The sequence below is a fragment of the Carettochelys insculpta genome, chromosome 2, assembly GCF_033958435.1.
Source record: "Carettochelys insculpta isolate YL-2023 chromosome 2, ASM3395843v1, whole genome shotgun sequence".
In the NCBI taxonomy this organism is placed as follows: Eukaryota; Metazoa; Chordata; order Testudines; family Carettochelyidae; genus Carettochelys; species Carettochelys insculpta.
Window position 1 is genome coordinate 160,558,515 of NC_134138.1, and position 23,262 is coordinate 160,581,776.

General features: G+C 46.0%; 2 protein-coding genes and 1 long non-coding RNA gene across 3 annotated transcripts in view; 2 read left to right on the forward strand and 1 right to left on the reverse strand.

Moving 5' to 3' along the window:
* TMEFF1 (transmembrane protein with EGF like and two follistatin like domains 1) overlaps positions 1-7,037 on the forward strand; it is a 222,624-nt gene extending 215,587 nt beyond the window's left edge. The window contains exon 10 of the mRNA XM_074987915.1: positions 5,849-7,037. Within this exon, the coding sequence (XP_074844016.1) occupies positions 5,849-5,933 (85 nt within the window). The 3' untranslated portion in view covers positions 5,934-7,037. The remainder of the gene's footprint in view (positions 1-5,848) is intronic.
* Positions 1-8,036, reverse strand: LOC142009613 (uncharacterized). Its single transcript, XR_012644531.1, has 3 exons — positions 8,013-8,036; positions 1,994-2,146; positions 1-201 (listed from the first exon to the last, which is right to left on the reverse strand). It is a non-coding gene; the product is annotated as an uncharacterized LOC142009613 (long non-coding RNA).
* The window catches only part of CAVIN4 (caveolae associated protein 4), a 21,368-nt gene continuing 5,599 nt past the window's right edge, over positions 7,494-23,262 (forward strand). The window contains exon 1 of the mRNA XM_074987916.1: positions 7,494-7,990. Within this exon, the coding sequence (XP_074844017.1) occupies positions 7,583-7,990 (408 nt within the window). The 5' untranslated portion in view covers positions 7,494-7,582. The remainder of the gene's footprint in view (positions 7,991-23,262) is intronic.

Here is a 23,262-nt window from a genome sequence, read left to right on the forward strand (position 1 = left end):
CCCTCATGAATGTCATCCGTGAGAGGCACATCATCGCCTGCACAGCACTTCAGTCCATGATGGATATGGTGGGCGTAGGAGCTAATTTCACGGCTTCTGGTGTAGTCATGAGGTGCGTGTTCTGGCTTCAGCCCATGGGGGTTCCCAAGGACCTGCAGCAAAAAGTAGAGGACCTCTCCTTTGACAAGCAGCATTTGTTCACTGAAAAGATGGATGAGATTGTTCATGTTATGAAGGATTCTTGCATCATGCTGTGAACACTGGGGATACACACCCCTTCACATTCAAGCAGGCCCAATACTTTCCCTATCAGAGACCACGGGAGCAGTTCCTGCAGCAACCTCAATGCTTTGAACCTCGCCAGCAGCACAGGTCCCAGTGGCAAAGACCCCACAGGCAACAACATCAACAGTCCATAGTGTCCCACCCCCAACAATCCAAACAGGAGTTTTGAGGGGGTAATTGGGAGTCTGAGAGATCTTTCTACTCCTGCTGTCACACAGGTTGGGCACCATCTGTTCCACCACTGTCTCCACTCCTTTTCCCACTGCTGGGTCGCCATTACCTTGGACAAGTGGGTCCTGGAACTAGTGGCCCAGGGATATTTTATCCCATTTACATCTCCCCCCTCAAACCTCCCCCTATTCTGCCCCTTTTCAGAGACCCCTCTCATGAGCATCTCCTCATGAAAGTGGTTCAGCACCTCCTCCCTTTGTGTGCTGTTGATCTGGTTCCCATGGAATTTTGGGGCATGTACTGAGGCCCATCCTCAACCTCAGGAGGCACAACAAATGCGTTCTTTATCGACACTTTAAGATGGTGACTCTCGCGACCATTGTTCCAGCAGTGGACAGAAAGGATTGGCTCTCAGCTCTCAACCTACAAGATTCCTATTTCCACATAATAATCCACCCAGTGCACAGGCATTTCCTCCAGCTTCCAGTGGGGTCCCATCATTATCAGTACTGACTCCTCCTGTTTGGTCTCTCCACTGTGCCCAGGGTGTTCTTCAAGACCCTGGTGGTCATAGCCACCCGCCTGTGTCAGCACGGGGTCATCATTTTCCCCTATCTGGATGATTGTCTCATAAAAGGGGCATCATTCCTGGAGGTCCTTTGCATGGTGCAGGTCACCACAGACCTCCTGTTAAGGCTCAGCTTCCACATAAACTATGGGAAGTCCAAGCTGCAACCCACGCAGTCCCCGGAGTTCATCTGGGCTCGCATAAACACTACTACTGCCAGGGCCACTCTCCCCCTCTAGAGATTCCAGGCCCTGTGCAATCTCATACAGGTAGTGAGACTGTCCCCCATCGTCATGGTGCGTGTCTGCCTCAAGCTGCTGGGGCACATGTCTGCTACCATGTGCATGGTCAGACTGGCCAGACTTCACATGCAGTGTCTTCAGTCAGGCCTGGCCAAATGTTAAGCCCCAGTCAGGGACACACGATCCAAGACCGTGGCCATACCACCGTGTGTTCTCATCTCCCTCCAGTGATGGACATGTGCAGACAAAGTTCACACTGGGGTGCTGTTCTGCCAACCACCCTGTCTATCACCCTTATTAGGGATGCCTCCCTTATGGGATGGGCGGCCCATCTGGGTTCTTGTATGGTCCAGAGCAAATGGTCCTTCACTGAGCAAGCGCTCTACATAAACTTCCTGGAACTCAGAGTGGTCTACTGTGCTTGCAGGCATTTCCAACGGCATCTTGTGAGCAGGTCAGTCAACATCCTCATGGACAACATCACCTACATGTATTGTATCCTCGTCCCTGAGTGCAAAGGTCATAAAACTGTGGACTCGGTGCCTTTGGCATCACATCACTCCGGTGGCCAGATATCTCCTCTGGATGCTGAACCTGACTGTGGACACCCTCAGTTGCTCGTTCAGTGATCACCATGAGTGGGGGGTGGACACAGTGGCTCTCAGTCACATGCTCCAGCTTTGAGGCTAGCCATGCACAGACCTGTTTGCCACCCAAGTATCCTTACCTGTATCGGATGTCAGTAGCGACTCCGTATCCTTTTCCCCCTTGCTGCAATCTTCTGTCTCAGGACTTTGGCCGCATCCTTAACCCCAGTCTGTTCAGATTGTGTCTCCTTGTGTGGTTCCTTCATGCTTTCAGAATGCTGAAATTGCATGCTCTGAGGCATAAAGAGGGTTCTCGTTAACAGCAGCCTAGAGTCCACACACAAGTCCTACTTCTGTAAGTGGAAACAGTTCTCTCAATGGTTGGGTGCTAACCATCCTGTGCCTCCTCACATCCCAACTCTTCCTGTCCTCCTCAACTACCTGCTGCACCTGTGTGGGTCTGGCCTAGCTCTCAGTACTGTTCGAGTGCATGCTGCGGCATTGGCATCGTTCCGCCAATCAGAGGATGGTATTTTCTTTCCCATCCATCCCATCACCAAATGTTTTCTGATGGGTCTGCAAAACACTTTCCCCTCAGTACATCCTCTGGTCCCTATTTGGTACCTTAATCACATACTCAAATGCCTCATGAAACTACCCTTTGAACTCCTGGCAACATGTTGCTGGCTCCATCTGTCAATGAAGGTCTCATTTTTTGTTGCCATCACGTCAGCCAGGAGGTCTGTGGAGCTTACCGCTCTCATGGCTGAACCTCCTTGTAGCAGGTTTACCAAGAACAGGGTCACTCTTCACCCTCATCGTGTTTCTTCCTAAGGTTCTCTCTCCATTTCACAACAACGAACCCATCCACTTACCTGCTTTGTTCCTAAAACTGCACTCTGATCCTGCGCACGTGGTCCAGCAGATGTTCGGTGTGCATTGGCCTTCTAAACTGACCACACGAGGCCTTGGCCCAAGTCTCCTGGGCTCTTCCTCTCCTTTGTGGAATGGTCCAAGGGTGTTCCTGTTTTGTCTCAATGGCTGTCCAAGTGGTTCTCCACCTCTATTCACATTTGCTGTGCAGTTCACCGAAGGGAGCTTCTGGGTGCTATCACAGCCCATTCTACCCAGGCCTTGTCCTCCACTGCTGCCTTTCTCAAGAATGTGCCCCTTATCGTCATATGCAGGGTGGCAACATGGTCTTCCAGCAACATTATTTGCACTGCACTATTCTCTCTCATCTTTCATTGCTTCCTCCATTCAAGCAGGACAAGCAGTGCTGTCGACTGTAATTGTTAGTGGGTTCCAAACCCACCTCCAGAGTGCAACTACTGCTTGATAGTGACCCAGAGCGGAACACCCACGGGGACACTACTTGAAGAGGAAGTTACTCACCTTGCGCGGTAATGATGGTTCTTCAAGATGTGGGTCCCCCTGGGTGCTCCACTTCCCTCCTCCCCTGCTTTGGAATGTCCTGCTGTAATTGTCAGGCAGAGAAGGAATGGAGGGGTCTGTGCCGCGAGCGCACCAGATGGCACAAGGAGGCACTACAGTACGTGCGTGGCACAGAAAACTACAGCTATAGAAGAATCTCTGAGCACTGGCACCAGGATGCACCAACGCTCAGAGTGGAGCACCCAGGGGGACATGTGTCTCGAAGAACCATTGTTACTGCACAAGATGAGTAACTTCCTCTTCTAAAAAAATGCCATGATCAAATATAGAATGAATAATGTATCTAGACTGGTTATGCATTGCCACTCTATGTCACAAAGTCTGAATCAGTCAGGACAATAAATGGCCCAGACCTCTTAACCTACAAATCACAGCTAGCTATGATGTTCCCTGTCACCAATCCCTGTGCCAAAAGCTGAGGAGAAAATGTGAGCTTTGCAGAAGATCCCGAGCTGGTTCGACCAGCCGTTCTCAAACTGTCTGTCAGGACCCAAAAGTGAGTCACGACCCTATTTTAATGGGCATACCAGGGCTGATGTTTGGCTGGGATCTGGTGCAGAAGCCTGAGTCTCACCACACAGTGCAGAAGCTGAACCCCAAGAGCTTCAGTCCTGGGCAGGTTACAGGCTCCCTGCCTGGGGCTGCAGCCCAGGGGTTTTGGCCCCAACTCCTGCACGAGTTGGAGGGGTTTGTGCTTTGGCCTCCCCTGCCCAGGGCAAGGGGGCACAGAAGGCTCAGACTTCAGTGTTCTCCTCCTGGAACTGTGTAGTAATTTGTGTTGTCACGAGGGGGTCATGATGCAGTGAAGTTTGAGAACCCCTGGGTTAGACCAAAGTGAGCACTCTTCCTCAGCGGAAGATATCTCATGAAAAACACCACGGCCTCTTTCCCTCCAGAGGATGGGTTGCTTCAGGCCCTCCACTGGTCATAAGTGCTGTATGGAGAGAGGTGCCCAGCTACTTAACCAGTTAGGCCTTTGAATCAGAGGGGTAGCCATGCTAGTCTGTATCCTCAAAAACAACAAGAAGTCCGGTGGCATCTTATAGACTAAAAGATATTTTGGAGCATAAGCAGGTCTTTGCCCACGGAAGCTTATGCTCCGACATAGCTGTTTGTCTATAAGGTGCCACCGGACTTCTTGTTGTTTTAGTTAGGACTTTATTGATGAAACCCACACCTTAAACTCTGCCTAGAAATTAATATGCAGCTGGTGGTATCTGCAGAGCACCAGTGCAATGTGTCATCCATGTTAAGTGCCTCTTATAAAGTGAGTAGCTGAATTTTGCAGAGTTAAGTTTCCGAGATCTCTTAAAAGCTGTGGACATGAGTTGACAAAGGTTCAGGTAACTCCAGTGAGGTCCACATCCTCTTGTGGCCTGCACTCACAAGGCACAGAACACTTTGCCCCTGACCTAATGACGCTCAGAAGCACGTATTCACCTCTAATCGTGTGAGGAGTGTTGATGCACTCGGAAGGGTTAATCACACGCTTAGATATTTTGTGAGCTCAAAGCCAGAAGGCTTTCAGCCCTTGCAGGATCAGACTTCACACTCACATGAAGGAAATCTCTCCTGACAGCAACTGCTACCGCTGCAGGCAGAGAACTCAGACCAAGGGCGGGGAAGTTGATCCCAAGGCTCAGGGCTCCCCTCCATAGAATCCGGCCCACAGTGGGGTGAAGGGCGCAGAGCCCTGAGCCTTGTGGGCTGAATCAGGCAAGCCGTGGGCCAGATTCAGACCATGGGCTCTGCCAGGGGCAGGAGAGGAAGGGGGCAGGTTGCCATTGCCGGTCGCTGCTGTTCCCCCTGCTGGGGGAAGGGGAGTGGGAGCTGTGGCAACCTTGGCAGCCGGCCTGGGGGCTTCCTACCGCTGCTCTGATTGGCCAGAATTCTGGACAGTCAGAGGAGCTGAGGGCAGGGCCTTGAAGCAGGGAGGGAGGAGTCACATCGTGATGTGAGTCCCAGGGTGCTGCAAAGGTAAGTGCGTCGCCATTGGGGTGGGGGTTGGGGCAGGTAGCTGCTCCAGGCTCCAATGCTGGGCTCTGCTATTCTCACAGCTGGTAGCGAGGGGCAGACAGCAGTGACTTCGGTAACCTGCCCAAAGGATTCCTACCGCTGCTCTGATTGGCTGATTCCAGCCAATCAGAACAGCAGAGGTGGCGCCTGGGAGCAGGGGGAAGGGCGTGCAGAGCCATGTGCATCTCAGGGTGTTGAAAGGGTAAGTGCGCCTCATCACGTCAGACCTCAAGGCCCCGACCCCCACATCAGTGAGGTGTTCTGCTCCCTCCCCCCTCTAGTTTTTTTTTTTGTGTGTTTCACAATTCTGTGGGCCCCGACTGATTTCTCTATGGGTAAGTGGCCCCCAACCCAAAAAAGGTTTCCCACCCTGCCATAGACCTTCCAAAGTGCCAGTCTGACAGTTATAGACCCTCTGCCACTATTGAGATTTTTTTGGTGAACAGAAGAAAGTGAAATCATGACTGCTCTTTTAAATATGCAGAATAATATTAAAATACATTTTCTTTCTTTAAAAAATACAGAAAATGCCCTAAAAACAACAGAGGACGTCGACAGAAGCAAAACCTAGGCCATTTTACTTCAGATACATCATCCAGGATGGTTTAACGTGATGATTTTTATACCTACATTGACCATGTGATGTACATTTTTATTATATCTTTTTTTAAAGAATGGAACTATTTATTTCAGAGGCCTTATTTTTGGACATTTTTAGTGTAGCACTGTTGGTCTGTTGTATTCTGAAAAGCATCAGCTCTAACAGCTAAGGACTGGTTTAGTAATTTTCCTTTTACGTTTTTGAATACAGTAGTTCAATTTCTGTATCTGTATCACATGGTTATATAGTAGATTTGTGCTTTATTCATGGAATGTAATATTTTTGAGAACACAGACTTATTTCACCAATGGTTGTAGATAAATAACAAAACAAAAAAAAAAATCCATCACCTAGCAGACCAGGCATGAAGTAAAGGTAAAGATGTTTACAGCTTACTTTTCTTACAAAAAACTAGGAAACACTGTGTTTAAATACCGTAGATATTTAAATGTTTTTGAAAGTTAGTAACTGATTTTTTTAGATACTGCCTATTGCATGAACTGTGAAGCTGTGTATGTGTGTAGTTGTAACATATTTATAAAATGTATTGGCTGGGTCTAAGCACTACCATCTTCTTAAATAATTCTGACACTTTATTTTTAAAAAAGTAAAAATATAAATTTCATAATCTGGGAAATTACCCAGTAAGGCAAATGGCATAGATCCAAAAGAAGTAGGTCTCGGTAGATTTTGGTATTGTAAAAATCTGTGTTTGAATAATCAAACTCACATGATTGGAATAAAGCCTACTTTATCGCTGTTAAAACTGCTTTAATACTTATTAAACTTTTTTAAAGACAATAGATGTTTTAACACCAACAAGACAGATTGTATAGTGTTTGTGATTTTAAAAAAATAAAGTTAATTAATGATTAGTGCTCTTGTATAGAATATTTTCAAGAGCTAAATAAAGTCCATCCAAATTAGTCTGCTGGTTATAGTTACATTAATAGATTGTTAGTTGTTGTTTAAAAGATCCAGAGGTAAAATGTGACTAGGATGTGTTCAGCTGTTTAACATGTAGTTTAGGCTTTCAAAATTCTGCATGTAGGATTTAATAATTTGTTCAATAAAAATGCTTTCAGCATTTGAACTGGAAAAGCATGTCACAATACAACATTTTCACTATATTGCATCTGCTTTAGTGTGTTTATTTGGTATTTGAAGGTACAGTCATAATGATTTGCAGACTGCTCTTTTTAGTTTGAATACTGTCATGTTTACTTTTGAAACTCAGACCTCCCCCAAAAGGAAATCACTTCATGAAAATGAAAGCAACAGTAGGTCTTAAATAAAATTGCTAGTTGGCTTTCATGCTTAATTAGTAAATTGCTTAACTTTCCCAGATTAACAGTAATAACTTCCGTGGTACAGAAGTATGACCCTTTACATGTATGTTCCATTCCAGTCATTGCTTTCCTAATTTTAGAGGTTTCGGATTGCATAAAGAATCTGAACAATCATGGAGGGGTTGTCTGTTGTCATAAATATTTGACCCCCCTCTGGGGGTGGAGTTTCACACCCTGCTCTGAACATCTTTGAGGTCAGCTGTTGAACTTCTTGCGCGGCTTCCAGAATTGTTTCCCTTTGATTTGAACAGTTGTCCTGGGAAGCATTTACGCTTCAGTTTCTGTAAACCTGACTGAACACAGACAGAATGGATCACCCTGAAGTTACCTTGGAGGCTGACAGAATCCACCAAAATCGTCTCTCAAACGTCTCAGAAGATGAAGAACAAGATGCTGCATACACAATTGTGACAGTCCTTGACAAAGTGGCCAACATTGTCCACAGCGTACAGGAGAGCCAGAAACGAATAGAAGAGCGGCACAGAGAAATGGAGAATGCTATTAAGACCCTGCAGATAGATATTTTAAAGCTTGCTCAGACTCACAGCAATACAGGATACACTGTTAACAAGTTGCTTGAGAAAACCTGCAAAGTTAGTTCCCATGTTAAAGATGTGAGGGCACGTGTGGAAAAGCAGAGTGCTAATGTGCAAAAAGTGGAAGCAAAACAAGAGGAGATGCTGAGAAAAAACAAATTTCGGGTTGTAATATACCAGGTATGTGTGCACTTTATTTTACCTTTAAAGTTTTGCCATATCCTTGATAGTTCCTGGGAAACACTATTTGTTTGGCAAATCACAAGACGGGTAACACAGTCTTGTCGGTGCAGGAGTTGTGTTATATGTTCTTTAAAACTGATTTCTGCCTCTTGGCGTCTTTCAACACAAACCCACTGATGGCAATTCACAGAGTCTATTATTAGTGTAGGTTCGTTTCTCAGCCAGAAGTGTAAGATTAACTGCAGATCAGCAAGGACTATTTGTTGCTTATATGAAAGGTAATATGAGGCAGGCACTGTAAATGAAGTCACGCAAGTCCTGCCTGACAATCATTTGTTATTTTTTCACCATATTAGGTAGAAGTCTAAATAGCAAAAGGAGGCTCCAGAATTTAGTCATTTCTTTAATGTTAATTTTCAAGTGTGGTGTATTTTATCTGCGAAGTTAAAATGACTTTTGGTAGCTATGAAAATGTTGTTTGTGGCCTTAATTCATAGGAACGATATTCAAAATTAAACTCAGATCTGTACTCCCATTCTCATACAGCAATCCTTTTACATGTAGTCCCGCTGACTGCTTTGGCAATGCATGCCTGGGAAATACTACTAGGAGCAATTTTTTGCAGGATCAAAAAAAATATATATTTTTTCTTAGATTAATATTTTATATTGCTACCTTGAAGCATGGAGGTCTATATATCTCATAGAAAAAAAAGGACCTTGAGCAGTTGTCGAGTTCAGTCCTTTCTCCGTTCCTGATAGCTTTTTTTCTTTTAAATATAACCTGCCCCAGATCCTTGCAAGTCCCACTCAAAGATTGAGCTCAAACCCCTGGGTCAACAAGACCAATGATCTAACCAGTGAGCTATGTCTACACAGTAGTGTTATTTCAAAATAAGCTATTCCAGAAGAGATTTTGCATTTTGAAATTACACTTAGCTATTTTGAAATACAGCATGTACACACATGGGCTGCATCTACGCTATCCTTCCCTTTCGAAAGGGTCATGTGAATACAGTGCCTTGAAAATGCTAATAAAGTGCTGATATGAATATTCAGCACCTCATTTGCATAATGGCGGCCACTCACCACGTCAAAAGTGCTGCTTTCAAAATGCAAAATAGCCACGTAGATAGGGTTTCTTTGAAAGGAAACCGTGATTTCAATAGCACCCTTTCTTCCTAATTTCATAGAGCCTATTCCAAAGCAGAGCCATTGGACGCACTGTGGCTTATTTCGAAATAGGCGCAATATCCTGTCTACACAGTCCCTATTTTAAAATAGCTGTTCCAAAATAGGTGCTGTTCCTTGGGGAATGAGGTATATCTATTTCAAAATAAGCCATCTGCTATTTCAAAATTACTTTGTGTTGTGTAGACGCTAGCAAAGTTATTTCAGAATAATGGCTGTTACTTCAAAATAACTTTGCTGTGTAGACACACTCTCGTTCTTCTATATAAACAAAGAAGCCGCGCTTGTTCGTATTGTCTGAATGTAAGTTTCTTGAAAATACGTTTTTTGCCCATGAGTCATACAATGCAGAAAATTTAATTATGATGGGGAGCTTTATGGGTACGCCGCTCACTGGCAAATGCCTTAATAGTAGAGGTTAGGGACTGGATCCTGTCATGTTCCAAGCGTGCTCTGGAAAGCTGTCCTGCGGGAACACATGAGTACCAACCTCTGGCCAGACTGCGAGCAAGTGCGGCACTGACCCCAAATTCTGTACTTCATTTCACCAACCTGTTCTCCACTGTAAACTCCTCAGGCATTCTGACACTCATAACACAGAGTCGCAGACCATCTCTCTGGGGACTCCAGGCTGTCCTGCCACTCAGGTGGGCACAGATCCGTGGTGTCCAATACACTTTCCGTTCACCCCACGGGGTATGGTGTAATGCGGCTCCGAGGAGCTGCATACGTGGTGCGCCCTCTGCCTGCTCTGCATGTGCGCCCCACCGCTTGGTGGGACAAGCAGGTGGCAGCGGAGGTGGCTCCTCCTGGTGCTCCAGCCAGAGCCGTGGGCTCCTGTGGCCCCAGCAGCTGCAGCCTGCCGCAGCCCTGTGTGGTTTGCAGTGTGGCCCCAGCTGGGGCCCCAGGCGTGGCTTGCACAGGGGTGGCTTCAGCTGCAGTGCGGGCAGCTCGTGCAGCAAGGGCTCCAGTCACAGGGTGTCCTGTGCGGTGACAGCTCCAGCCATGGGATGGCTCCAGCCGCAGTGCAGTTCATGCGGCAGCAGCTCCAGTGAGTCACAGCAGTTTTTGCGGGGGTGGGGGTGGTGTCAGCACCTGTCTTGGGGGTGGGGCTGTGGTGGTCATTACATTCCTTACTGTGGTGAGCAGTACTGGCCTAGATGGTCCCTGATCCCAAGAATTACATCAGTATTCAGTTTAATCCCAGTCCCAAAGAATCAATCACTTACCGCGAATCAAGAAAATGCTGGCAGCCAATCCTATAATAAATGATCGAAAGCTTTATTATACAGGAAAAGGAAATAGAATTTCCAACCTTAAATTTCAAAAAAGTAACATGGCCTTAGGGCTAGCGCACACTAAGCAGAGGGGAACTTTTGCTTATAGCTAGTGATCTTTGGCCCCAGCATCCAATCCGCATAGAGATACAGTTCCTCCTCATTGAGGGGTTTTTTATTCCTTCTTCCCTGCAGACTCAGCTGATGGGAAGGATTCACGTAGAAGACCCATCTCCATAGAGGGGAGAGTAAACAACAAAGTCTTTTGTCCTCTGTCCACTCTAGTCAATCTGGTGTCAGTGGGCCTTCTTTGTCAGTTGTCAAGCCGGACATAACTCCCAGTGGAGACCAGCATTTCACACTAGTTGATGGCTCCTGTCTGATGATTTGCACAGCTGCAGGGGCTTACAATGCAAACACTCAGATAGTTCCTTGTCAAGTGGCTTACAGATGTTTAGGCATGAGATGAATGCTGGAAGCAACTCACAAACATTCCATTAAGTAAAACCACATTCATCTCATTCTGGTACCTGTTTTAACAATACTAATAACCAAGTGAGCCAGACTGGTTCCAGGTCCGTATTTGTCAGTATATATTTGACTCCCCTAGAAGTGAAAAAGTAGTCTGTTCTGGTATGGCGATGATCTGAAGAAGTGGGTCTGTCCCACAAAAGCTCACCTAATAAATTATTTTGTTAGTCTTTAAAGTGCTACTGGACTGCTTTTTTGTTTTGATAGACTACAGACTAACCCGGCTGTCTCTGTGTCCCCTAGAAGTGGGAACTGAGCCTGTTCTGCGCCTTAGGAGAAGAATAAAATTGGACCCTAACAGTTTCAATATTTATCCATCATCATCACATATTCTTAAAAATAGCCATGGGCCCACATAGATAATGTTTTTCATGTGAGAAGACCAATGTATGTGATTGGAAGTATTCATTTGAAAAAAGTTACTCACGTGCTAGTTACATCTATGCTATCTGGGAGATCGACCCAGTGAGGGTCGATCTTCTGGGGTTCGATTTCATGTACTGAATGGGGATGCACGAAATCAAACTATCATGAGTGGTCTGTACTTGAAACTCCTTATCCTCAGCCCCACCCCAGAGTCCATATTCCCTTACCACCCCCCATCCCCCGGCACTCCAGCCCTCTGCACCAGCCCTGAGCCCTTTCCTCCACAGCAAACCCTGTATCCATGGCACCACTCCAGAGCCTGAACCCCTCAGCCAGAGCCATCAGCCCGCCCCCCCCAACCCAGCCCTGAGCCATTCCCAAACTTTAAAGCCCTCAGCCCCACCGCAGAGTGTACATGTGGAGAATGAATTTTGTTATGTGCACCAATATGGAGGTGATATGTGTTAAAGTAAGACTTCATGCTTTGGGTTGCCCACCAAAAAACTAGGTATGCTTGGACCACATTATAATTGATTCTACTCCACCATGATCACATCACTTCACACAGCAAAGGCCTGGAACAGGGAAGAGGATTAGTGAGTTGATTCTTTGGGGAGGTACGTCAATTGTAGATACGCAGTTCTTGCTATGGTAATTGTGTAGCTCGAATTGACTTACCTGCAATCAACTTTTCTGGGTGTCTTCATAAATGGAGGTTGACGGGAGAGAATCTCCCATCAACTTCCCTGACTTGTCACGATAATGAGGAGTACAAGGGTCGACTGCCGACCCCAGATCATTTGATTTCACATATCCCTAGCAGCTCCGGATTGCTACCAGCTTTTTGCAAATCAGTTTGGAGTGTAGAAGCTCACCATTGGAGCTATATTAATGCAAGTGTGCGGGACAACAGATTGCATCCTGCTACAAAGGACCGGGACTGTGGGAAGCGTGCATGAAATAGTAGATGGCTTTGCAGAGATGGGCTTCCCTAAATGTCAGTGCAGTAGATGGCACACACATTCCAATGTTAGCACCAGACTACCTTGCAACAGAATACCTGAAAAGGAAGGGATACTTCTCCCTGGTGTTGCAGGTGCTTGGCAATCACCCTGGGTGCATCACAGACATCAGTGTGGGGTGGTCAGGAAAGGTGCATGGCACATGCGTCTTCAGGAGCACTGGCCTGTATAGAAAGCTGCAAGTGGGAACTGTCTTTCCAGAACACAGAATTACAGGGGGGCAGGTGGTGGAAATGCCCATAGTAATCCTGGGAGACCCATTTCATCTCTTGCCGCCCTGGTTCCTGAAACCTTACCTGTGGCACCTGGAAAGCAGCGAGGAGCAGTTTAGCAGCAGGCTGATGAGGTGCTGCATGACACTCAAATGTGTCTTTGGCAGATTAAAGGCACGCTGGAGGTGCCACTATGGCAAGTTAGACCTTACTGAGAACAATGTTCCCATGATCATGGTCGCGTGCTGTACTGTGCATAATCTGTGTGACTCTCAGGGTAAAGTGTCTGCGCTGGGGTGGAGCACTGAGGCAGAGCACTTGGCTGCAGAGTTTAAGCAGCCACATACGATGGCTGTCAGAGCAGCCCAGAGGACTGCAGCTGACATCGGGAAGGCTTTGAGGAAGCGCTTAGACTCCGAGGGTCAGTAACATTTATCTGTTTTGGAGTTGTTTCCCTGGCGCATCCCTGGGCCACGTACCCGTGTAAGATAATGTGCTTGAAAGAGAAGGGATTGTTATGTGAGACTTGTTCAACACAAGGTAAAAACAATTTGTTTTTCTAGAACTTTGCCTTTACTGGTCAGGAGAAAGTACAGTGAGGCTCATCAAAACACACCTTTGCCGCTGGCGGAGGGGCTTGGAAGGACAGAACCACTGCGTGTAGGTGCAGATATCATTATTAAAATTGTGAGAGGGGGTGGAGGGAAGGGGAATCTGAGGAGTCCCAGAAAGCGGAGAGGAGTGTGTGAGTGTAAAGGAGGGAGCTGCAAGGCAAAGAATTGTGCATGTGCTGCAGCGAAGGGCAAGTCTGGATGTGCTGCCTCTGCAGCGTTATGAGAGACTTGAGCTGTGCTCCTCCATTGGTTTTATCCAGTCAGTTGTGTCTCTTGCAAATGCTCCATGCCCTTTGCTGTCCTGTCTTTCGGCTTCCCAGCATTCCTTTCATTCCCTTTTCTCTGTAGCAGAGCACTGCAGCTGCTCCCTCAGCATCTCTTCTTTGCTGCATATTACCCTCTTTCTTCTCGGATGGCAGTGGTCACCGGTGGTGCTTGGCGGGTACCACAGGGACACATCTGCTGAAGCACCGGCGGAGAATGCACAGGAGAGGGAATCCAAGCACAGCACTGAAACATTTCATTTATAGGCACCTGTGGCACCGTACCGATCACTTTCTCACTGACCCTTGCCAGGCACACATCTGTGCTAGTGCCCAAGGCATGGTGGGTGTTGGGATTGCTGTGTGTGCGTGGGGGGAGGGGTGCACATGGACCAAAGAAAATGCAGCCTTTGTAGTGCTTGCAGTGCAGCTCATCCCACACTTTTCCGTAGGTGGAGATCATTCTAGCAGACATCTCACTGCTGAGTGTAAGCAGGGAAACCCGGGTGCACCTAGTACACGCCTGTGACTTTTGCACTGTGCCTATGCAGCTCATCTGTGTGCTGCTTTGGTCCCTGCAGTGGGGGAAGCTGCACTGCCGTGAAACCTGTGACAGAGGATTATCAAGTACCTCCAGAAAACTTCCCTGGAGATCTCTCTGGAGGATTCCCTTGAAATCTCAGTGCTCTCTGGCCATGCTGATTGGCTGCAGAGGGCAATATCCAGCTCACTGAAACACAGCCTGCCTGCCATTTTCCTATGCTCTACACTCACCTGTGCACTCCACAAAGCACAGCCACTTACCCTGCATCTCATCTGCTGCTTCTTGCTCCCTGGAGAGCAGCTGCTGAGGCTGGCTCTGCACCTCAAGAGTGGAGAATGGTTCTTGGCTGCCTGTCCCACCAGGCGACCCCACTGGGAGTGCTGCCTCCTTGTCTAGCTCAGCCTCTTCTCCAAGAATTTCATATTTCAGTAATTTCATCCTCCTGGCTAGGTCTTCTTTCTGCTGCTTCTGTGCCCTCTGAAACATCCATGGGGCTCTTCTCAGTCGAGATGGGGTCCCCAAGGACAGTGTCTGGCTCCTTACAGAACTAGCAGGTCTTAGATGCAGCACTGGGGTGATGGTTTGCCTCCCTCGTCTTATGGTACGCCCGTCTCAGATCCTTTATCTTTGCTCTGAAAAGTGTCCTGAACATAGTCCTTTTCATAGAAGCCTCAAGAAATGTGCCCCCCAGGTCCCAATTCCTGTGGGTCAAATGCAGCTGAGACTGCACTGACTCCTGTTCCCTGTACACTGATCAGATCCATCAGCTCTACAGTGGTCCGAGCAGGAGAATATTGGTTGCGATAGCTAGCCACGGTCACCCGAAAAGACAACGTAAGACCATCCCACGCTGAACCGGCCAGCAGGAAATGGAATTTAAAATTCCCAAAGTCTGCAAGGAGGAGGAGCCAATTGTTTTTCTGGCTGCAGGGCAGTGGAGTTCAAACTGCTGACCAGAGTGGTCAGAATGGGCATTGTGGGATTCTTCATAGAGGCCAATAAAAGCGATGAAACCAGCTATGTTGTCTACACTGGATGTTTGTCGACAAACAAGGGTGGGGAAAAGACAAAAGTTTCTCATAGGGGATGGAATTTTTTTTGTCACCAAACCTGTGTGTTTCTCCTGCAAAAGTCACATTGCGATGAGCACGTTCTCTCTGTTTTGCTGCAAATGGTAGTTTTTGGCATCAAAACTTCATGTTGTAGACAAGGCCCTGGTGTCTGAGCTAACTACGAGGTCAAACAGCTGGCTTAGTGTAAGTACTTAGCAAATGTTGTAACAGACCATTCCAGGTGAAGTGGCCTGTTTAAACCTCTGCAGTCATATGACAAAAGGGGAAAGAGGGGGGATCTGGGTTAAAAACTGTTGTAAGAAGCCATAAATCCCATGAATCGAAGCCCCACCTCCCTCGTCATGCTCAGCCCCTGTGCGTGGCAGCCGAGCCCCAGCAATCAGCTGGCTGCCCCTGCCTCCCTGCCGGATTTCAGGCAAAAAGTGACTCGAGCCCATTCCCTGCCTGGTTGGCAGGGAAAGTGGATGACTGTGCCAGGGACGGAGGAAGCACAGGGAGAGAAGGACAGAGTCCCCCTCTTGCCCACCATCCTGCAAGCCAATCTGAGCAGGGAACTTGAACCCGCATCCCCCTCACCTCTGAATGCTCCAGGAACACTTCTGTGGGTGAAATCAGACCTAATCACCACACTCTCCAGTGAGCTCCCACAGGAAGAGGCTGGCTAGCTCACTTGGTGGACCCTGTATCCCACCCCCCTACCTCTGAATACCCTAGTAACAATTCTGTGGTGAAACCAGACCTAATTGGGACACTTGTGAATGAGCTCACACAAGAAAATAATAAAAGACAAAGGAGCCTATGGCTTGTGGGCCGGATTTCTCACAACAGGGGTGTTAGTTGGCCCCTTGGCCTGGAAAGGCCCTCCCGAATGTGCTGAGGAGCTATGTTAAATGCTTCACCTGATATGCACCTGTGACACTTTCCTGAAGGGGAACTCGGTGTGAGGGGAGTTGGGTAAATAAAAGCTTTCACCTCACCCACCTTGTCTCTCTAATAGCCTGGGAGCCACACAGCTACACCACCAGTGAGGGCATTCATGTGCTTTGGGTTAAATTGGTGACCCCTGTCGGAATTTAAGGAACAGGGATTGTAGCTGAAGCTTTATGAGAGTAAAATGAGGGGTTTACTGTGCTGGCTGCTCTTGGCACCTTTTCATTCTGTGAGAACAATTCTACATGCCAGCTGCAGCCTTTGGCCGCAGAATGGCATATTTTTGGTCTTATGCGCAGAAGAGTTGATTCAGCACGTACTTGCTGGGGTGAACTCCCAGAGGTACCCTTGTGAAGTAATCCTATTGAGCTCCTATTTGAGCAGATTTGGCCCGATGGCTGAAATTTAATTCCACATCTGCAAAAATACAGAGGGACCACGTCAGAGTTAGTCCCTTGCTTGCAGTGAAAGAGTGACACTTTTACAAAATGATGGGATGCTTTCTAACTGGGTAGCTACCAAAGGTTAACGACTTACTGATGGCTTGAGCAGTAACATAAATTGTGTGATGCTAAGGACACTTTTTGGTCAATGGGAGAGTTGGTCTGGTAATGGTTAATAGATGTATTAATAGGCATGACAGTGCATGGTTAATAGATGTATTAACAGGCATGATGGTATTTGAGAGATTTATTTTGGGCACTGCCTTGAATAACTTCTGGTCAATTTAAAATATACATTTCTAGCCGGGCTATTGTTTTGATTTAGTTCCTTGCCTGCAAACTGAAGGTTGTTTACAGGCCTTCCCAGTGAGGGTATTTTTGTTTTTCTTGGTCAAATATCAAGCATTTCCTAGGCTTTTTTTTTTTTTTCCTGACAGAATGCACCAAAATGGAGTTCCGGCACCTTTTCTCCATTAGAACGTCAGAAAAAATTTTCACCGCCAGGCCCACAGCAGTATGGGGACCAGGGCAGGAGCCTCCACAGCAATGTGGGGACCGGGGCAGGACCCCGGTCAGTCCTGCAGCAGCGTGGGGACTGGGGCATTAACACTGAACATCCTAACCCCTATAAGGAGTCATCAGACTTGAGCTCCTGCACCTTTTTCAAGGGGAAAAAAAGCACTGAATATTTCTATTTTTTTTCTTTTACAAATTAATTATCAGTCACCTCCCCCCCGCCCCCGTCAACAAGAGGTCCACTAGACTGCTTATTAACTAACTCATGTGCCTTCTTCAGGAGTGTGAGGCATTTATTTAGCCTATTTGTGTGCATTAAACATCTTGCACCTGAGTATTTCCCCCACATCATAGAGGCTCAGAGTGACAGGCACTGGTCCATTACTTTGCACCAAGAAGCACCATGAAATGACATCGTTCTGTATCTTGTCGGTTTTGTCTTTAGATTAGGTATGATGCTGTTCTTACTCTGAGGAAGTTGAGAGTATTTTTGCTTGTAAGAGTTATTCAAAATATGGTTTGGAGCTGAGGGGATGTTGTACTAGGTATTTGGGGGGGGCTGGGTTTTTGTTTTTGTTTTTGTTTTTTTCATTTTCTGTGCTTTGTCATCATTTTTCTATATTTTGAATTGGGACTGGGATACGAGCAGCAAAATTATATTTATTGGGGTTTTTTTAGTTTTCAAAGCAGTCTGAAAAGTGGCTGTAATTAAATGGCTGTGTGGTGTTTCATGGTGTTGGCTCATAGTTATGTCTGGATCAGACATTCACAAAGGAAAAGATGGTCTTTTTTAACTACCAGCCTGGCAAACCCAGTCTAGGCACTGAGAGACAAACCTACTCAGAATATTTTGTTTTTTTTTTCAAGTCATTTCCATTTCTCCTGGAGAAATGAGCGAATTTTTCATTATTTTTGTGATTTAAATTGAATTATTTTATCTAATCATCATTGACGTGATTATCAGTGTTTTTCATTTACTAAAAATTCAGTCTTCGATAAATGAAAATTTTAGTACCTGTTTCAATAGCATATTTTTGATAAAAAAATTGTATTAGAATGTGCCAAAAAAGTTACAAAAATGAAAATTGTTGAAAACCTTTTGAACAAAATATTTTGTTTTTTCACACCTATTTGTCAGTCGGAAACCCCCTTTTCATTAAAAAAAAATATTGACCAGTTCTACTCATGGAGTGCTTTTTATTTCATGGAGGAACTTCTGGAATTGAATCGCTAGCTAAGTAAATGGTGTTGGGTGGAAAGTTTTGGTTTTGTGGAACACTGGTCCAGCTTCTATAGCGAGAGGCGGGTTACGTAGTTTGGATCCATAGATACACAGATTGCACTTACCCAGGTCTTGACTGCAGGGTCCCATGATCCAATGAGTCTACTGAGTCTGAGCACCCTGGGTCAAGCAGGGACCCAGGATTCAACCTCTGTTGCTTTGCAGAGTAGACATCGCTCTGCTGGACTCATGCTTTGGGCTTTAACCAAACTTTCTTTGACTTCAAAAAACAAGCAGTCCTGTAGCACCTTAATGACTATAAAATCTATCACATGACAAACCCAACCTTTTGGTTTGTCTTCACCCAGTTCAGGGAGCCTGATAAATAGCTTTGCCTTTTTAAAGTCACTCAGCCACAGGGTGATTGATGGAACATGATGTAGCTGACCTCCTCTTCAAATTGGAAGTGAGGGCCAACAAACAGTCCTCCATCCCAACAGTTCTTGTGTCAAGATAGAGAACTGCATGTTGGAATTTCATGTCTGCGGGCTCCATCCTCCATGTTGAACGTGACTGTGGCTACGGCCAGTAGTGAGTTTTCCCTGTGAGCCACACACGGGCCATTGCTTGTTTAGATAAACTGCAGCTTGTTGGTGCTGTGAGCAAACAACAATTTTACATGTAAAATTTTATGAACTATGAGTAAAATTATAAAATCATAAAATTCATATTAAGGTTTAAATTCTCAATTAAAATTAGAGTCAAACAGAAGCTGAAAAATATTATAAAATATATCTAAAACGTAATGTATTATAATAGACTTTCCAGTGGAATTACTTTTCTTTTTTTTTGGTTGCCCTGAAAGCTGTCAGTTTTCCTCATTGTGGCCCTCAGTAGGCTTTGAGTTTGACATGCCTGAGACAAAGACTAATTTTTTCTGTTTTTTAATAGATTTGGACACCTTATGTCCATGTGAAACAATATCTGAATATGCTTGTAAGACAACTGTTACATTATAATCCTCTTTTACCAGACGATTACAATTTTGCACAAAAATCACCATTTGGGTGTAAATATTTTTCATGTTTTGGTTCACACGTATTTTTGTCTGGAAAGATTGAACATAATGGTTCAGTTGCTTATGAAGACCAGGTCACTGGGGTGGCAGGAGAGGTCCTTATGTAAAGAAATAAGATGCTTTAAAAACAGCCAAACTGTTTGCAGTTTTTGAATCTCAGCTGCACATGGAGAGGCTCAACTGAGGAGCATTGTCTAGCCTTGTTATGAAGGAAATTTGTTTTTGCCCTTACTCTGTCACTAATGGAAAGTCTTTCAGTCTCTGTGCCCTGAAATGAAGTTACTCTTGTGTACTTACCTCTCAGAGGGGCTTTGAGATTAATGTTTTTGCCTTATGCTACAGCTTGGCTTTCTCAGTGCAATAACAGGGTTACTCAACAGGACATATTACGGCCTCAGTGGGTTATGTGCTGGAGCAGACATTTTGGCTCAAATCCTGAAGCTGACACTTGTTTGCTCTGTAAACTTATCCTTGAGGTTTCACCATCTGAAAAAAAGACACTACTCAGACCTGCCTCTCATGAGGAGAATGAAGAGACAGTGGGGAAAGGCTCCAGATGAATTAAAGTTTATTTGTACATTTTGAAAAGGCTCTGTAGATAGCAAACCAAACATTCCCCGCTCCACCACCACCTTTCTTTGTCTGCAGAAATGAAGTGTGAGAGTCAGCCAAGCAGCTCTCTGAATCACTGGGGTTGGTATCAAATGAAACTTCGAACACTGGGAAAGTTCTAGAGGACGGCAAGAAAGCTAAAGTCACGCCAATATTTCGAGAGTAAAGGGGATGACTCAAGTAATGATAAGGCTTTTAGCGTGACACTGAGCCCAACTAAAATAATGGAAATGCTGATGTGGCATTCAGGCAATAAAGATATAAGGTACCACAGCATAATTAATGTAAGTCAATATAGTTTTTATGAGAAATAGGGTTTTGTCAACCTTGATGTCCTTTTCAGATGAGACTACAAGTTTAGGTGATAAAGATAATGAGATATCGGCATGTGAACTAGTACCGCCTGGCATGTTGATTAAAATCATAGGTAGCGCGATACAAATTCACTATAGCTTACATTACATTGATTAGAAAATGGCTAATTGATCATCTTAAAATGTATTTGTGAATAGGAAAGAGTCATAAGGTAATGGGGTGTTGTGAGTGGGGCCTTGTAGGAATCTTGGCCAAATGCTGTTTAGTATTTCCTCCAGTCAGCTAGAGAAAAGCACAAATGAATTGATGAAGTTTTCAGGTGACACACAGACTGGTGGAATGATAAACAAGGAGAAGACGTTACACAGAGTTCTCGTGACCATTTGGTGAGCTGGGTGCAAACATACCCATATTTTAATTTGTCCAAATGCAAAGTCATGTTTCTAGGAGCAAAGCTGGTCCGAGAAGGAACAGTATTTGGGAAAGCATTTGGACAGGATTTAGTATTTGGACAGGATTTGGTGGAAAGATTTAGTGGAGCTGGTAGATAACCAGCTGGGCATGGATTCTTGCTGAAGCTGTGGCCAAACAACATTGGTGCTCCTTAGCTCTATAAACAGGAATGAGGCTGTGTTACCACACTGGTGAGCCCACTACTGCAATACGGCGTCACAGTCTGGTGTCGGCACTTCCAAAGGTGGCAAATCGGAGCACATTTAGACAGGAAACGCAGGAATGATCAGAGATCTGGAAGACCTGCCGTAGAAGGAGACACTTAGGGAGCTCAGTTTAGTTAGGTTATTAAAGACTAAATTAAGAATTGACCTATAGACCTATAGAGTTTTCCACATTAGAAAATAAAGGGGAAACAAAGTCATCCCATGCCTTGTAAGACAACACAAGATTGCTCTGTAGCCCCCACTACGTGCAACCAGTGAGGAAGGAGCCTTTGCTTCGTGCCATGGCCCTCTTGTTATAGCATAAAGAAGAAGCTAGGACTCAGTAGGCCCCTGACTCTTTCCCTGGGCACCTTCACCAAGAGAAAATATTTTGGCAGCACTTTCCTAAGTTGCATGCACAGGCACAGACCCAAGAGGCCACTGACCGGCCATTAATAGATTTAATTACAAAGTCCATGATGCATGCACAAAGTACAGCTTTTATGACTCTGATTTAAAGGGAGAAGAAGAGGAAGAAATAGGTACCCCCCAGGCCCTGGAGCTGTCAGGATCTGCCAGAGGGAATGGCTTCGTGTTATAAACATCAGGTTTGAAACCGTTTACCCTCCGTGGGGACATCAATTTGAATGTGAGCAGCATCCGCACAGACCTTCATCCTCAAAGTAGCTATAGCAAGTTTCATATAGTTTGTACTGTTCAGACCAGGCCTTAAAACTGGCAGCTCCGCCGGCTGCACACAGCTGTTGAGAGCTGGGGGTTCATGCAGTCAGAGTAGAACAAAGTGCTTAAAAGCAGGACAAACCCAAGCGGAGTTTGAACCCAAGATCTCAGCACCCTTGGGGTGCCTAGGGATTCCTAGAACTAGTCTGTGATGGGCTCATGCCCTATTTCACAAGTCCTGGAAATACCATACTGTTTCTTTCTCCAGTTTGCCAACACAAGATGTGTAGCGTCTCTCACTCGCGTGCAATGCTCTGTCACTGCTCAGAGATTATGTTTATACAGTGGTTGAGCTGGCAAGGTTCTGAGCCCCTGGCCCGCCAAACTTTTAAGCAGCGGCTTAACTTTAAGCATAGGGGTTGTTCACATTGGCTTGCTCCAGTATTCTGTAACTCAACTCCTAGTGCGGTGGGAAGCCAGCTGGCTAGGGTAGGTAAGATAAGTAGTGCAATAATTTATATTTGGGTGGGAAGGATCCACCTTTCCTTTTCATTTTGCTCTGGCTGTCTTGCAAGCCACCACCTTGTGTGCCTGCTAACGGAGTGCGGTGGGAAGCAAGCAGGCATTTTACGCCTTTCCCCAACATACACATTGCCACATCCTGCTATTTCTATCAGTGAATGGTTCATTTTCTTTCCAGGAGTACGGGGCAGTGGGAGGGACTTTTCCAGTTCCGGCGTTTCGGGCTTTACTCCTACACTAATGAAGTCAGTGGACTTTTAACTTTGACGGGCAGGAGCAAGCGCTTAAGCCAGCTTTCCCCATAACAGTGGGGTGACCAAACAGCCCATTTTTTTAAAGGGTCGGTCTCATAGTTAAGCCCTTCTACGGACGTCCCAACTTTCTTAAAAACTGGGTAAATTAGCTTATATTTTTGGTTTCCTTGTTGTTCCCCCCCCATCAACCCCCCCCCACACACACATGCACAGTGCTGGTGGGCGGGGGGGGGGGGGGGGGTCTGCCGCTGGCCAGCTCCCTGCTCACCAGCTACCCAGCCACCACTGGCCTCTCTCATTCAAACATCTTTGGTAGTTAGAAAATATTATTCAGCTAGGGACCAGATTGTGACAAACTCCAAGACTGAGGTGTGACAATACCACAAATGGAAAAGGATACATTATGCAAAAGCAAGATTAATAGTGCATGTTTGCTGCCTGAGGCTGGGTGAGGAGCTGCTCCTCTTAGGAGCATGACCCGACTTTGTGCAACGCTGTTTGTGTGCACACAGAGGGGCTTGCTGGGGTGAGGAGGTGGGTGGGTGCGGGGCGGGGGGTGAGTATGAGTGAGGGCTCCATCTCACAGCTGCGACTGGCTCTGTGTTTTCTGTGGTGCTCCTTTTGAAATCATTCTCCCTTTCCCGTTCCAGGAAGCGCGCTCCCTTCCCAAAGCTTCTTTCGAAAGAAAACATATAGAGATGCACCGCAGGGCCCTTTTCTGACAGAACAGTCGTCATTTTCGATCCCTGGCCCATTCTTTCGAATGAGCAGGGGCTGTGTGGATGCTCTTTCGAAAGAGCAGCTCACTCTTGTGATCCGCTTTTTTGTGTGTGGACGTGCTGTCAAATGCTCTTTCGAAAGATCTCTGTAGTGTAGACATAGCCAATGAGTTTTATCAACTGGTTTCACTGCTTACTGCATGGTTACCATGGTACTTCTCTAGAA